The 14667-nt window shown below is 45.2% G+C and overlaps 1 protein-coding gene across 4 annotated transcripts in view; it reads right to left on the bottom strand.

The window, feature by feature from the left end:
* The window catches only part of hhat (hedgehog acyltransferase), a 207506-nt gene that overhangs the window by 148943 nt on the left and 43896 nt on the right, over positions 1–14667 (bottom strand). For 3 of the 4 annotated variants that reach the window (XM_067988856.1, XM_067988858.1, XM_067988857.1), the window contains exon 9: positions 11778–11813. In XM_067988856.1, coding sequence (XP_067844957.1) covers positions 11778–11813 — 36 coding nt within the window. Of the gene's footprint in view, positions 1–8208; positions 10150–10265; positions 10414–11777; positions 11814–14667 lie in introns of those variants that run through there. The other variant, XM_067988859.1, reaches the window with a different exon arrangement.

The raw sequence follows: 14667 nt of genomic DNA, 5'->3' as shown, positions 1-14667 counted from the left end.
TCAGTTTAAGTGAGCAGCCAAGGAGGGAGATGGAGTCAACACTGGTGAGGTGAAGTTTCTGGCAAATGCCAATCAGAGTGCACTTGCTAATGTTAAGCTGAAGAAAGGCTGGCTCATTCAGAATCTGACATCAGACAGCAAAACAGACATAGAATCAAAGGTGGCAGCAGTGAGATTGATTAGTACATCATCTGTAATATGTATGGAAGCTGACCCCCTATTGGCAGAAGTAACTAAGATGCCAATAAGGAATTAAGAAAGGGCAAAATATGCAGCTGTAGGCATACTGAAGGTCTGATTGTGTGGGCATGGAAGGAGAAGCTATTGCAAATGTACTGACTGTTGACAGTTTGAAATGAAACCAGGAGAGAGTAGTGCCATGGGTGAATTGATCAAGGAGAGTCTGTGGAGGAGCACAGAATGGGTTACAGAAAAGTTGAAGAGGCCCAAGAGGGCTAGCTTAGACACATATGGGGCCCGATATTAGGAGGGCAGCGGGTTCGCAGTGGGGGTCGACTGGGCGCGTGGGTAACGCGCCCGGTGAAATCAGTGTGCTCCGCACGCAATCGCAGGCTAATTGAAGCCACTTACCTTTGCTTCCGGGTTTCGCGCTGGAAAGCTGCGCAGTGGGCGGACTGCGCATGTGCAGCATAGTCTGGCAGCTGGAGGAGCCCTATTTAAAGGGGCAGTCCAACAATGCTCTTCCTGCAGCAAACAACCAATTTTGAACCATGGAGCAGGCCAGAGGAAAGGCTGCCCCAAGGTTTTCGGACTCCTCACTCCAGGTTCTGCTCGATGGGGTGAGGAGGAGGAGGGAAATCCTTTTCCCATCCGATGGGAGGAAGTGCCCTCCCTCCACCACGAAGAAGGCCTGGCTGGAGGTAGCCGAGGAGGTTACCAGCAGCGGCAATGTGCCACGAACCTGGGTGCAGTGCAGGAAGAGATTTAATGACCTAACCAGGTCAGCCAAAGTGAGTATACTTACGCATTCTCCCACACTCCGTCTTCCACATCACCTCCACCACCACACAAGGACGTGAAGGCATCACTGAGATAGTGTCGCGGGTAGGTGCGGGAATGTCTGCGATGGAGGAAATGCACGGCTCAACAATTAGTCCATTCAGGCCCTGACAACGGCCGTTCGGATTCAGGGTGAGCAATATTCTGCCACCTTAAAAAGGCTGACAGATACTTTACAAGTGGCCTACCAAGGCCTCACACAAGCCCTCCAAACTGTTGTCCAGCAGGGTGGAAGGAGTGATGTGGGCCTGGGCCAGGAGAGGGATGTTACTGAAAGGGGACATGAAAGTGGGGACGCCACTCAAAGCGCTCCCACGTCTCACCCGTTGCCCCCTCTCAACCAGTACCCGCAATGCTGTCCCCTCTCCAGGTGGCCGAGTCTGCCCCTGCACAGGTGCAGGTGGAGCAGTCTTTGGAGGGGCCCTCACGGGCACCGAAACCCAGAGGGCGTCCGCACAGAGCATTTAATCGGTCAGGGCATGGACAAGAGCAACCTGCCGCTACCTCTGCTGAAGCCACAGGGGTAGCACCGCGTAGGGGTTCCCATAAATGCAAGGCGAAGGTTTTGTGAGCATAAAGGGAATGCACAAGGGTGTTTGACGATTTGTCATGTTTTTTATTTATATTTGTTTTCTGCCACATGCAAAATAAATCCTATTATTATCACCACTACTGCCACATCTTGCCCATTCTTGACTGGCTTGTGGAATAGGTCCCTTTCATGGAGTTCACCATGAACACGCATACTTGATGCCACTCATTGGGTCATTCTATAGTGGGTGTAGGTGTAGTTGCACCACTGTTTTATGCAGAGGGCAGGGAAGGGGGCTGGTATAGCCACTCCTCTGTCCAGGTGATGAGGACTGGATTCTTCACACAGTCTGATGTTAGGAGAACCGTTCACATATCAGTGACTCACATGCAGCCAGATGAGCCGCTGTTCTGCCCATGGGTTGTTGCTCCTCCTCCTGCTCCTCAATATGGGTGGCAGTTGTGGATGGGGCCTCCTCCAGCAGCACCCCTCTCTGTTCTGCCATGTTGTCACGACAATAATGCGTCCCATTCTGTATGGCACTTATTGAAGCGCTCCCCCAGAATGATCAAGGCACCTGAAGCGCATCTTGAGCAGCCCTATAGCCTGCTCAATTGTAGACCTGATAGCGATGTGGCTGTCGTTATATCGACGCTGTGGCTCGGTGGTGGGGTTCCTCAGAGGTGTCATAAGCCACGTGTGCAAGGGATATCCCTTGTCCCCAAGGAGCCAGCCCTTGCGGGTGTTGGGTGAGTGGAAGAGGGGCGGGATGTTGGGTACCTGGCGCACACGTGAAGGAATCTCTTGCGGTGGTCACAGATGAGCGGAGTGTTCATGGAGTGATAGCCCTTCCTGTTGACGAACAGTCCTGGTTCATGTGGAGGTGCTCGTATTGCTATATGGGTGCAATTGATTACACCCTGCACCCGTGGGAAGCCAGCCACAGCTTGGAATCCCACTGCCCTCTCCGTCTGGCTGAGGTCATCCATGGGGAAGTTAATATAGTGCGAGGCCCTGTGAAACAAGCTGTTGGAGACCTGCCTTATGCACTTGTGTGCAGACGACTGAGACCCCCCAGTGATGTCCCCGGTGGCACCCTGGAAGGATCCGGAGGCGAAGAAGTTGAGGGCAGTGGTGACTTTGACAGCGACAGGTAAGAAGGTGGTGCTTGGTCCATCCGGGAGCAGCTCATCGTTAAGGAGGCTGCAGATGTCCGCGACTACCTGGCGACTGACTCTGAGCCTCCGTATGCACTGCTCCTCAGAGAGGTCCTGGAAGCTGAGCCTCGGTCTGTAGAACCTGTGGCAAGAGTAGTACCTTCTGCGACGCATCTCTCTCTGCGGTAGCCCTCCCTCCTGCTGTGCAGGTGGATGTGTCACAGCACTGTGTTGTGGAGCTCCACGTGTCAGAGGTGGACGGCGTGGCCGGAGAGGATGGTGATGCTGTTCGCCCTCCGAGGAGGTCATGACTGCAACTACGGCGGCCCCCATCCTGAAGATGTACGTTTGAGGGGGTCTGCAAGGTAGGTAAATGTGTCCGCACACCAGGGTTGAGGTTCCAAGTTGGTCAATTGTAGTGTTAGGAGGAGGGTGGGGGAGGCTAAACTTTGTCCAAAGTGACAGAGTGCCCTACTGCAATGAGTGAGGGTCTCCCCTCCCCCCACCCCACCTGTCAAATGGACCTTTGCAGCTGCCACAGGCTGATGGCTGCAACACGTCTATTTGAACTGGAAGTGTTTCCCCCAGTATGGGAAACAGGCTCAGTGCATTGCAAAATCCCACCCCTCCTAAAATATCAGGTCAATCAGGTCTGTAAAGGACCTGAAGTACCTTTTTAATTGCTTCAATTGGCACCCCGCGGGCTTTAATTGCTGGCGGGAGTCCCACATGCGGGGGCTGCGCGCGCATATCAGTGAGTCACTGGGGAACCCGGAAGTGGGCGGGTTGGAGCCGAGCTCCGGACCCGCCCCGGGAATCCCCGATTTTCGCAGCCCCCCCCCGCCACGCACGCACCTACTCGGGGGTGCGAAAATCGAGCCCATGATGACTTTGGTGACTTTGATAAGTCCTCTGGTTAAAGTAGCTGTATGAGCCCAATGATGTAATCGGAGCTCGATCTGCATGTTTAAAGAAGGACCCACAGGTTCTGGAGGGTGTCCCTCTTGCCTGCTCAGAAGAGCAAGCCGGGTCATTGCCCATACCTGCACCGAAAAGGCAGCCCCAATTTTGAGGTCTGGGCTCATTTGCATCGGGCCAGCGAGCTGCAGGGTGCCAAATGGGTGCCTGATACAGCTCGCCAAATTAAGGATGGGCAATAACCGGCCAGCCCGGCAAGGTAAGTGCGGAGGTGAGGACACAATAGCGGGGAGGCGGGTATCCCAGAGTGGCAGCGACTCAGATTATTTTTCCAAGTCCCACAAAAATAATTTCAAATTTACTTTTGCTGGGCCTTTTCAGCTGTATTGCCCATGGAACTGATGGCAGCTTGCAAAGCGTACTCTCCAATCCTGATCTGTAGATTAAACAGGGCCTACCACCTGGAACAGGCAGGCGCTTTCAGCACTCAATGGTAGGCCCCTTTCAAAATGTTCTCGGCCCATATTGAGGTCATTACTGCCCCGTTAACACCTGGCAAAACATGTTAAAATCGACCCCCAGGTTAAAATTGGAACCTGTAGGATATGCCAGGGACATCAGCAGGTGAGCCTCATGGGCAAGTTTAACTACCTACCCACCCGGTGACCACCGAGCGGGCAGGGTTAAAATCACCCCTTCTGTTTCATATGTGTAAGCGACTAGCATTGAACTTTTTGAACTGTCAACAAAAGATGGTTGAATAATTAGTTGGCTTCAAAATTTAATAGGTATTTTTTTGAAAATTTAAGTATCATTGAATGAGGCAAGGCCTCCCCCTCTCACTGGACCTCTGACCACAGACACTCCCTTTCTGAAGTTTATACAACATAAAACAAAAACTACAAGAAGTTTGTAATTACTGAACTGTCATTTTTCCTCAATATCTTGCTCTCAAAATATACACATACACACGCTCAGAGACAACATCCCTGTTTTTTCTTTAAAAGACATATGCATTTTATCTTAATAAAGCTTTTGAAATTTGCCCTCATTTTTTCAAAATTAACCGCCAGAAACCAAAGAAAAATATTCCATCAGTACAATGGATTGAGCGGTATCAATGCATCCTGAGAAATTAGATACACTGCACAATCCAAACATGGATAAAAGAGCTGAATTCCAGAGGTGAGGTGAGAGTGACTGCCCTTGATCTCAAGGCAGCATTTGACCGAGTGTGGCACCAAGCAGCCCTAGTAAAATTGAAGTCAATGGGAATCAGGGGGAAAACTCTCCAGTGGCTGGAGTCATACCTAGCACAAAGGAAGATGGTAGTGGTTGTTGGAGGCCAATCATCTCAGCCCCAGGGCATTGCTGCAGGAGTCCCTCAGGGCAGTGTCCTGGGCCCAACCATCTTCAGCTGCTCCATCAATGACCTTCACTCCATCATAAGGTCAGAAATGGGGATGTTCGCTGATGATTGCACAGTGTTTAGTTCCATTCGTAACCCCTCAAATAATGAAGCATTCCAAGCCCGCATGCAGCAAGACCTGGACAACATCCAGGCATGTGCTCATAGTGGCAAGTAACATTCGCACCAGACAAGTGCCAGGCAATGACCATCTCCAACAAGAGAGAGTCTAACCACCTCCCCTTGACATTCAACGGCATTACCATCGCCGAATCCCCCACCATCAACATCCTGGGGGTCACCATTGACCAGAAATTTAACTGGACCAGCCATATAAATACTGTGGCTACAAGAGCAGGTCAGAGGCTGGGTATTCTGCGGCGAGTGACTCACCTCCTGACTCCCCAAAGCCTTTCCACCAACTACAAGGCACAAGTCAGGAGTGTGATGGAATACTCTCCACTTGCCTGGATGAATGCAGCTCCAACAACACTCAAGAAGCTCAACACCATCCAGGACAAAGCAGCCCGCTTCATTGGCACCCCATCCACCACCCTAAACATTCACTCCCTTCACCACCGGCACACAGTGGCTGCAGTGTGTACCATCCACAGGATGCACTGCAGCAACTCGCCAAGGCTTCTTCGACAGCACCTCCCAAACCCGCGACCTCTACCACCTAGAAGGACAAGAGCAGCAGGTATATGGGAACAACACCACCTGCACATTCCCCTCCAAGTCACACGCCCCCGTCCCGACTTGGAAATATATCGCCGTTCCTTCATCGTCGCTAGGTCAAAATCCTGGAACTCCCTTCCTAACAGCACTGTGGGAGAACCTTCACCACACGGACTGCAGCGGTTCAAGAAGGCGGCTCACCACCACCTTCTCAAGGGCAATTAGGGATGGGCAATAAATGCCGGCCTCGCCAGCGACACCCACATCCCATGAACAAATAAAAAAAAACAATCCAAATAAGTTCACAGAGTCACAGTTTGGGGCAAAAATATCAAGTCCAAGCCCAAGCTTTTGGGAGAATCTGAAGCCTTCAAGTAAAACCTTAATGAAGGCATTAAAAGACACAAAAAATAATTCATGAAGACATTTAACATATTATTGTGAAATGTGTTTTTTTTAAATTTCATTTAAACCTTTATTTTTGGACAATAGAAATTTTAGCTAGAGGATAAAATGGTGGATGAAAAAAAAAACTTCAGAAAGCATCTTGAATGATTTTTGGGAGTCCAGTGGCCAGATTGCATGATCAGAGTAACATCTTTACATTAAGATAAATTAATTATAAATGTGAACATAGGAATTTATAATGGAGAAAAAATGGACATAAAATTGTGACAACAGGAAGTCAAGTTGTGCAGAAAGGAAGTGCACGGAGTCATAATATTTTTAATAAGATATATATTTTATCTTGGGTTTGTTTTCTCTATTATATTAATTTTGATATCTTGTCTTTATGGCTCCAATGCAAATTAGTTTTGAGTCTACCCAGTCTCAATACTTTTCAAGATAAGAAGAATGTCTTTGGAGGAAATAGGACCAATGGATTAATACACTGTGCTGATCGTCAAAACAGATGAACTAGGGATATCTTTATGCTTAAATCAGCAACATACATTGATATTATGCCAAGACCAACATTTTCTGTATTGGTAGTTGAATGGAAGATGATTCTCTACACTGGAATGCTGTGCACTAATTTGACATATGCATGTACTTATGTTTAAAATGCTAGTCACATTTCCTGCAGAAACTGTAGGCAGTTTAAGTAAGAGTGAGGATAATATATTTGTTTGTTTTATTTGGTAATTTTAGCTATATAGCAACATACAGATAACATCAAGCAAAAATTCAACCAGGTAGAAAAGATATAGGATGACCTTCAAGTGGACAAAATTATTGCTCTCAAACTAAGCCAGATACAGTTTTGATATGTTTTAGTGATTTCTGATCAGTGTTTTGCATAACTGTTGCCTTGGCTATGTTAGTAGGATTCTCAACTCAAACAAATAATTACAGGGGAAGATGAACATCAGAAGGTTGCAGGTTCTTGTCCCACGCCAGAATTAGTGCATAATCTATATTGACTAGTGCAGTACAACAACAACTTGCATTTATATAGCGCCTTTAATATAGTAAAATGTCCCAAGGTGCTACACAGGAGTGTTATCAAACAAAATTTGGCACCGAGCCACATAAGGAGATATTAGGACAGGTGACCAAAAGCTTGGTCAAAGAGGTAGGTTTTAAGGAGCATCGTAAAGGAGGAGAGAGAAGTGGAGAGGCAAAAAGGTTTAGGGAGGGAATTCCACAGCTTAGGGTCTAGGCAGCTGAAGGCACCGCCGCCAACGATGGAGCAATGAAAACTCCACCAGTTAGGATACGGGCAGCACAGTTTGGATGAGCTCAAGTTTACCGAGGCTGCAAGGAGAGAGGCCGGCCAGGAGGGCATTGGAATAGTCAAGTCTAGAGGTAACGTAGGCATGGATGAGGGTGTCAGCAGCAGAGGAGCTAAGGTAGGGGTTGAGACGGCGATGTTACAGAGGTGGAAGTAGGCCGTCTTGGTGATGGAGAGATTATGGGGTCAGAGGCTACGCTCAGAGTCAAACATCCTTCAAATGAGACATTAAAACGGAATTCTATTTCTCTGTTCAGATGGATATTATAGATCAATTGTTTGTAGAATGTTGCTGATGAAGAATGGCTGCTGCGTTTGCCTAGGTAATAACGTCCCAAAAATAATTCCCTGTGTAAAGGTCTTTGAGACTTTTTCATGATGTGATGAACCACCATATAAATTCAACTATTATTTATTGTAAATCAAGTAGTCTAAGAGTGGTGTTGGTGTTAGTAATTGATTCAGTTGGTTAGAATACAGTCAGGTGATAAGCTGGCTTGCAAATTTGTTACCCAGAAATAAATACAAATAATACTTCCAAGAATGTGAAACTGCGTGAAATTACTCTTTGACCCATGAAGATAAATCAAATAAAAAATCCAAACTATCTAACCAAAATTACAGTATACATTATTCAACCCTGATTTTTTACAAATAGTATTCCCATGGCCACATAATTTTTCTATCAAATAAAATCACTATGAAACTCCAGAAATCTTAGTTATGCTGGTATCAGGTGACTTCAGACCATGCCGTGCCTATGTTTTTCGGAGTAAGTCTATGCCAGCATTACGGGTGCAAGTGCAGAAAACTCGTGAGAGCTGGTCTTTTGCATGGAGAGTAGAGCTATGTAAATGAGCAGCAGAGAGTTTCGGGTGATATGTCTCAGAAGGAGTGGAAATGATCAAGGAAATTAAACGTTAAACTATTTTTAACAGTGAAAAGTAAATTTGTTTTATTTACTTTGGTCATCATTAAATTCTACATAACAGAAGATTAAAGAAATTGTCAATTAGAGTGGAACTGATTTATCTGTGCATACTGCTGTGCTATTCAGATTGTTTTACAAGCAGAAAATTTAAGGAAATTGCTGTACACTGTTATCTAATAGAGGCAATTTTACCTCCTAAATCAAGTCAGATAATTTTCTCTTTGATTGCAATTTAATTATGCTCAGTTTTCCACCACTGAGAAGTAACAGATATATTAACAATTGCCAATTAATGCTGGATGCCACAAACCATATAAAAAGTGATGAAGCTTAGAACAAAATTACATTTTAAACAATGTTTGCATTGACCATTTATCAATACTTGCCACTGCCCACACCTACTCTACGCAGCTACAATACGAGACATGGTCTGGAATTTCCTGGAACTTTTCAGTGTAACTACGGCAAGAGCGGCATAGCACGTTTTATTGCAAGGTAATTTGTGATAGGGCCCTTTCATGTGTTTCACCATGAACGGCAACACTTGATGCCACCCAGTGGGTGACTTTACAGTGGGGGTATGTGTAGTTGCAGGACTGTTTTTGTGCAGGGGTGGGCAGGTGGGGGTGGGCGGGGCTGGTGTCGGCGCTGCTCTTTCCAGGCGGTGTGAGGACTGGACTATTCTCACCTTGTGATCTTATGACAACCGTTCACATATGAATGACTCCCTGGCCTCTCGAGCAGCCAGGCGAGCCACTGCTCTGCCCATGGATTCATCTTTCTCCTCCTCCTCCTGCTGCTGTTCCTCCTCAATCTTCATTGCAGGTTGAATACTGGATGAGGGCATCGGGCTTCATCAACCAGTACCCCTCTTTGTTGCGCCATGTTGTGCAGGACGCAACACACTACTATATAATGCTGTGCATATCGAAGCGCTCCCCCAGAACAATCGAGGCACTGAAATCGCATCTTCAGCAGTTCTATCGCATGTTCAATTATAGACCTGGTGGTGATGTGGCTGTCGTCGTATTGATGCTGTTGCTCACTGATGGGATTCCTCAGAGGTGTCATGAGCCACGTGTTCAGGGGCTATCCCTTGTCCCCGAGGAGCCAGTCCTTAAGGGTGCTCGGTGCATAGAAGAGGTCCGGGATGTTAGAGTCCCTCAAAATGAACAAATCATGGCTGCTGCCAGGGAATCTCACACATACGTGAAGACTCAATGGTGAGCCATGTTTGAAGCTCGATGGAGGCTAGCCTTCCCTCCATCGCAGACATTCCCGCACTTACCCGCGACACTATCTCAGAGATGCCCTCAAGTCCCTGTGACAGTATCTCAGAATTGCCCTCCCTTACCTGTGCCACCATTCCACTTAATCAAGCGTTGGACTCCTCCATCCTCTGCGCGATTGTGGAGACTGCGCGTGGCACCTGTTCCAGCACCTCGCAAATGTGCTGCTGCCCCTCGATCATTCTCCTTTCAAAGGATGGCCCCCAGGGTTCAGCATCTGTGTCCAGCTGAGCAAAGCCTGGAGAAGAGTGCGCCCACCGATGCGGACTCTCCACAGCTGCCCATGCCACCAGTGTCTGCTCGTGCTCATATGTGTGTGGTGACTCACCATGTGAGACCCCAACTAAGTGAGGACGGGGACCCACCGAGGTATGTGTATCTGCGCTGGTGGATGGCTCGTTCAGATGTGATGGTGCCCTCTCAAAGGCCGGCAGGTCCTCTGCGGAATCGCTCTCCACCGTCACAACGGTCGCTGAAGGCCCTGTAAGAGAACAGAAGGCAATATTAAGCATCATCACAGATATTGAGGTGCTTAAGATGGCAAGGCATGTTAACATCAAATGCTATTGTGTGCGCTGAATGTTAAAGTTCTGTCACCAGCCGTTTGTCGGGCGTCCCGACGGACAGGCACTCGAGGGTGCGGCTCAATTCAAGAGCCTCCTGCTCCGCGTCCGTGAGGACGACCTGATGTTGCGGCCCCCCTCCGGTCTTCATCCTTTCCCATGCATTCTGGGCTCTCATAGTTCTATAAGGGGAGAAAGTAGAAACGCGTGAGTGAGTGATGGTGACGTGGCCAATCGATGAATGCATTGGTTTGGGTGAGGCTGACCGTGAAAGAGATGCAACAGAGGGTGGGTATGAGACAGAGCCATGACACTGTATGAGGATTGGGTTGAGTGGTAGTGGTGGGATAAGTACTGGGGAGGTGAGGAAGTGGTGAGTAAGTGCAGGTAAGTTGAGGATGAGGTTAGAGTGGGTGTGAGGAGTGATGTGATAGAGTAGTGTTGGCAGTGCAGAATGAGTTGTGGGGTGGGGGCGGTGATGTGGAAGACAGAATGTAGGAGGTTGAGTAAGTGTACTCACTTTGGCTGACCTAGTTAGGTCATTGAAGCGCTTCCTGCACTGTATCCAGGTGCAGAAGACGTCGCAGCTGCTGGTGACCCCCTCTGCCACCTCAAGACAGGCCTTCTTGGTGGCAGAGGCAGGCCATTTCCTCCCGTCCGCCGGGTAGAATATATCCCTCCTCCTCCTCACCCCATACAGTAGCACCTGGAGTGAGGCATCACTAAACCAGGGAGCAGCCTTTCCCCATTCTGTAATTTTGGGTGTTTGCTCCTGAAGCAGCATTGGAGGACTGCCCCTTTAAAAAGGGCTCCTCCAGCTGACAGCCTGTGATGCAGGTGCACAGTCCGCCTGCTGCGCAGGTTTACGACGGGAAACCCAGAAGCCACGTTAAGTGGCTCCAATTTATCCCCGATCACGTGGGGAACGAACGGATTTTACTGGGCGGGTTACCCATGCGCCCAGTCGCCCCCCTGCTGCCATCCCGCCTCCCTGGTAATATCGGGGCCATAGTGTCATAACAGGACAGTGTAAACCTATGGAATTTAATCCTTGTGAAATGTAGTGTGAACTATGGTCACTGACCTGTCCCAAAGGCATAATTCTGGGAAAGCTTCTTGGCAAGCAAGGTTTGCAATTTGAAAAATAAATGGTCGTATCAAAACCTATCCACAGGATCACTGGAAATATATTTAGGAGAGTCATCAACAATGCATTTCATTCAAATAATCATTTTGTTTATTGTACATCATTTTGTTTTTAAAACAAAAGAAATCCATTGCCAGCTTTGTCAGACTAAAAAATTTCATCCAGCACTTAGGGTTCTGATGGGCTTAGCAAGCAACTGATTGAAAATTGTAATTTGAGTTAATTTATTAATGTGATATTAGGGTTTGTTTCAACATCACAATGTGTAAGCTGAAATTGTAATAAAATGACTGATCCAGGGAATCTACAGTTCTCTGCATCCACCGAGAGCAAAGTGAAGTTACAGAAACATAGTTTGCCAGCTTGGAAAAAACAAATTTAAAAAATACTGTACTTTACCTTACCAGCCAGCGGTGTAGTCCAACATCAAACTCCCTAAAGAAGAGGGAAATGTAAGAGTTTTAGTTAAAATAAATCTAGAATAGAATATGATCTTCAAGTTCCCAACTACAGATATTTCACTGTTCTATTCACACTCTAACAATTGTCTTACATTTTGGATTGGATTCTCATAAGTGGAAAATCGTTTATTCTGTCATTTTTGTTACTCTACACACTGAAATGATTAAACTCTCATTGTTGATAAAACCAGATATCTTTCTAATTGACTCCTTTTGAAAGAAAGCATAACAGGGAATGATTGTTGAGAATAAGTTAAATTCGACCAATCTGATTTCACCAATCCACTAGTTGTCCTTTTAAACAATGTCTTCACTACCATCAATAAAAAAAAACTACTTTCACAATTTGTCATTACCACATGTTGCTCACAAATCATAGAAAGTTCAACATAAGATAGGCACACATATGCTCCCAACAACTATTTGCATTTATAATAGTGATCCTGCATTCTGTGATTACAACCACTTGGTTAGGATCATTGTTTTTTTTAGTGACTGAATTAATCAAATTCCATCTTTTTATGTGAATTTTTATCAGTGTTTTTCTGTTCAAATTTCACAATTCTGTCCTTTTCCCCCCCTGAAAACAGTAAAATCAGTGGCCTTGGTAGTAAGTGGAATCTTTTCTAAAGTCCCATTTCTCCATAACCATGATTTGCTATCACGTCATAAATACGTCCCCGATCTTAGTGCCAGAGTACAAATATCACACTAGTCCTCAGGATTATGTCCAATATATACAGTTGTTTGCTATGTGCAATAAGTTCAGGCTGTGGCTTTTCATCACTATTGAATTATGTTGAAACTCAGGTAAAGGACAGTGTAACTTTCAGAATCATCACTTAGTAGAATCATTACAGTGTAACTTTCAGAATCATTACTATGTAAAAGTATACTGTAATTATGGTAATATGTAAAACAATATTGACTTTCTGCCAAGCTTAAAAAGTGTTCAATTTATTAAAATGTATCATAATCTTGTCTATTTTGACAATTAAATGAACAGACAAGTTTGATACCAAACCAGAAGGGAGATAAAAGTAGTCTGAGCATGTGGACCTAAAATGAAACGAAACAATGAGCTTTATGGGCTGAACTGCTGACTTGGTTTCTATCCAGGTCATAGACAACATCCCAACAACACCATTTGTCAAAAGAACCTACAGACTAATGAGAGGAGATCACTTAATATTTTTTCAATTAAAAATTTGATGAGTTACACCAACCACAAATTCATGCTTACGGGTGGATGAAAGAATAATTGTTAGTTCACTTCATACCAATTTTTGAAAGAGAATCTGAAGATAGGTTACTTATGAAGTTTAGCAATTATTTTATCAAGCATACAAATTATTGAGGTCAGAAAACTGTGTTAGAACATGACTTATGCTTCTTACTGCACGGGGAACAACAATGCAATATAATTGAAGTCTGGATTAAATGCGTATTCAATCCAAGCACATATATTCATTCACCAAATCGTTTCCCATTCACTCAGATTTCTCGACCCAGTCATCACGCGTAAAGAGAAGTACGAGTTAATGTGCTTTATATAAATATCAAAATAAAAACCCACATTTATTTTGCTGTTGAAATGAGTTACTGGTGTGAAAAAGAATAAATGAAATTTCCGTGATATTGTGTAATTATGTATAATGTAGCAAGATACTTGTAATTTAGAAGCAACACTTACCTTCTAGCCAAGAAAGAGAGAAAACTCAAAGAATGCAGAACACAATACATGCAATATTCATCAGCCTAAGACAACAAAACAATTCCCGTATACAGACTGTTGTCATGACTGTCACTTGTAAGCAATCATCTCCCCATCAATTTACATCACCCCAGCACAGAAATTGAGGGTAAATCTCCTAATGGCTTAATAGGTAAATGTGCAATGAACTATAGCTATAATAACTAGGAAGGTCTCAGGTTCATTGCCTGGTCTGTCCTGAGTTGGCTGTGTCAGCACATGTGATATTTGGGGATATGCAATTGGCCTCAGCCAGGTTCCTGCTCCTCATTGCTTTCCAGTGTCCTCTGCTGGGAAGAGCACATGTTTGGATGTCAGGTGATGTCAAAAGAACCTACAGACTAATGAGAGGAGATCACTTAATATTTTTTCAATTAAAAATTTGATGCGTTACACCAACCACAAATTCATGCTCACGGGTGGATGAAAGAATAATTGTTAGTTCACTTCATACCAATTTTTGAAAGAGAATCTGAAGATAGGTTACTTATGAAGTTTAGCAATTATTTTATCAAGCATACAAATTATTATATACAAATCAAACTCAGTTATGATAGCCTCAATGGTCAAATAGCCTGCTGACAGTCACTAATGAGGCTCTCAGATGATGAAAGGTCACTTCTGCAACAGATGTGAGGGGCTCAGGTGCCTATAGAAATGTACCCCAAGAAAAGTCACCCCCTTTCAAGAGAACAGAAAACTGAAATGTCTAAAAAACAAAAAGGCAGGATAAGTAGATAACCAGGAAAGAAATTAAATTCAAGGAGATCTGGAGCAACCTAAGCACTGGGAAAATAAGTCAAAAATAGTAGTAACAACTGAGAAATACAGGATTATAAATACTGGTACCAAAATGGCAAAAGGCTTTCAAAATGATGAGTATATCAAATAAAGTGATTTGACTAGATGTAATATTTGACTAGATGTTGAAAGGGACATCATCATATAGAGCGAGCAGTTAAAATATTGGGTTATATAAGCAAATCCATAGATTATGGGAAAATTTTCCTTTGCCCCTCTCCTCCCCCCTTCCCAGAATGCCCATTTCCCAGATGCAAAAGGTCAGAAAAAGAGG

The sequence above is a fragment of the Heptranchias perlo genome, chromosome 8, assembly GCF_035084215.1.
Source record: "Heptranchias perlo isolate sHepPer1 chromosome 8, sHepPer1.hap1, whole genome shotgun sequence".
Classification (NCBI taxonomy): Eukaryota; Metazoa; Chordata; class Chondrichthyes; order Hexanchiformes; family Hexanchidae; genus Heptranchias; species Heptranchias perlo.
The sequence above is the reverse complement of the archived record's forward strand: the minus strand, read 5'-3'. Positions and strand labels throughout refer to the sequence as shown.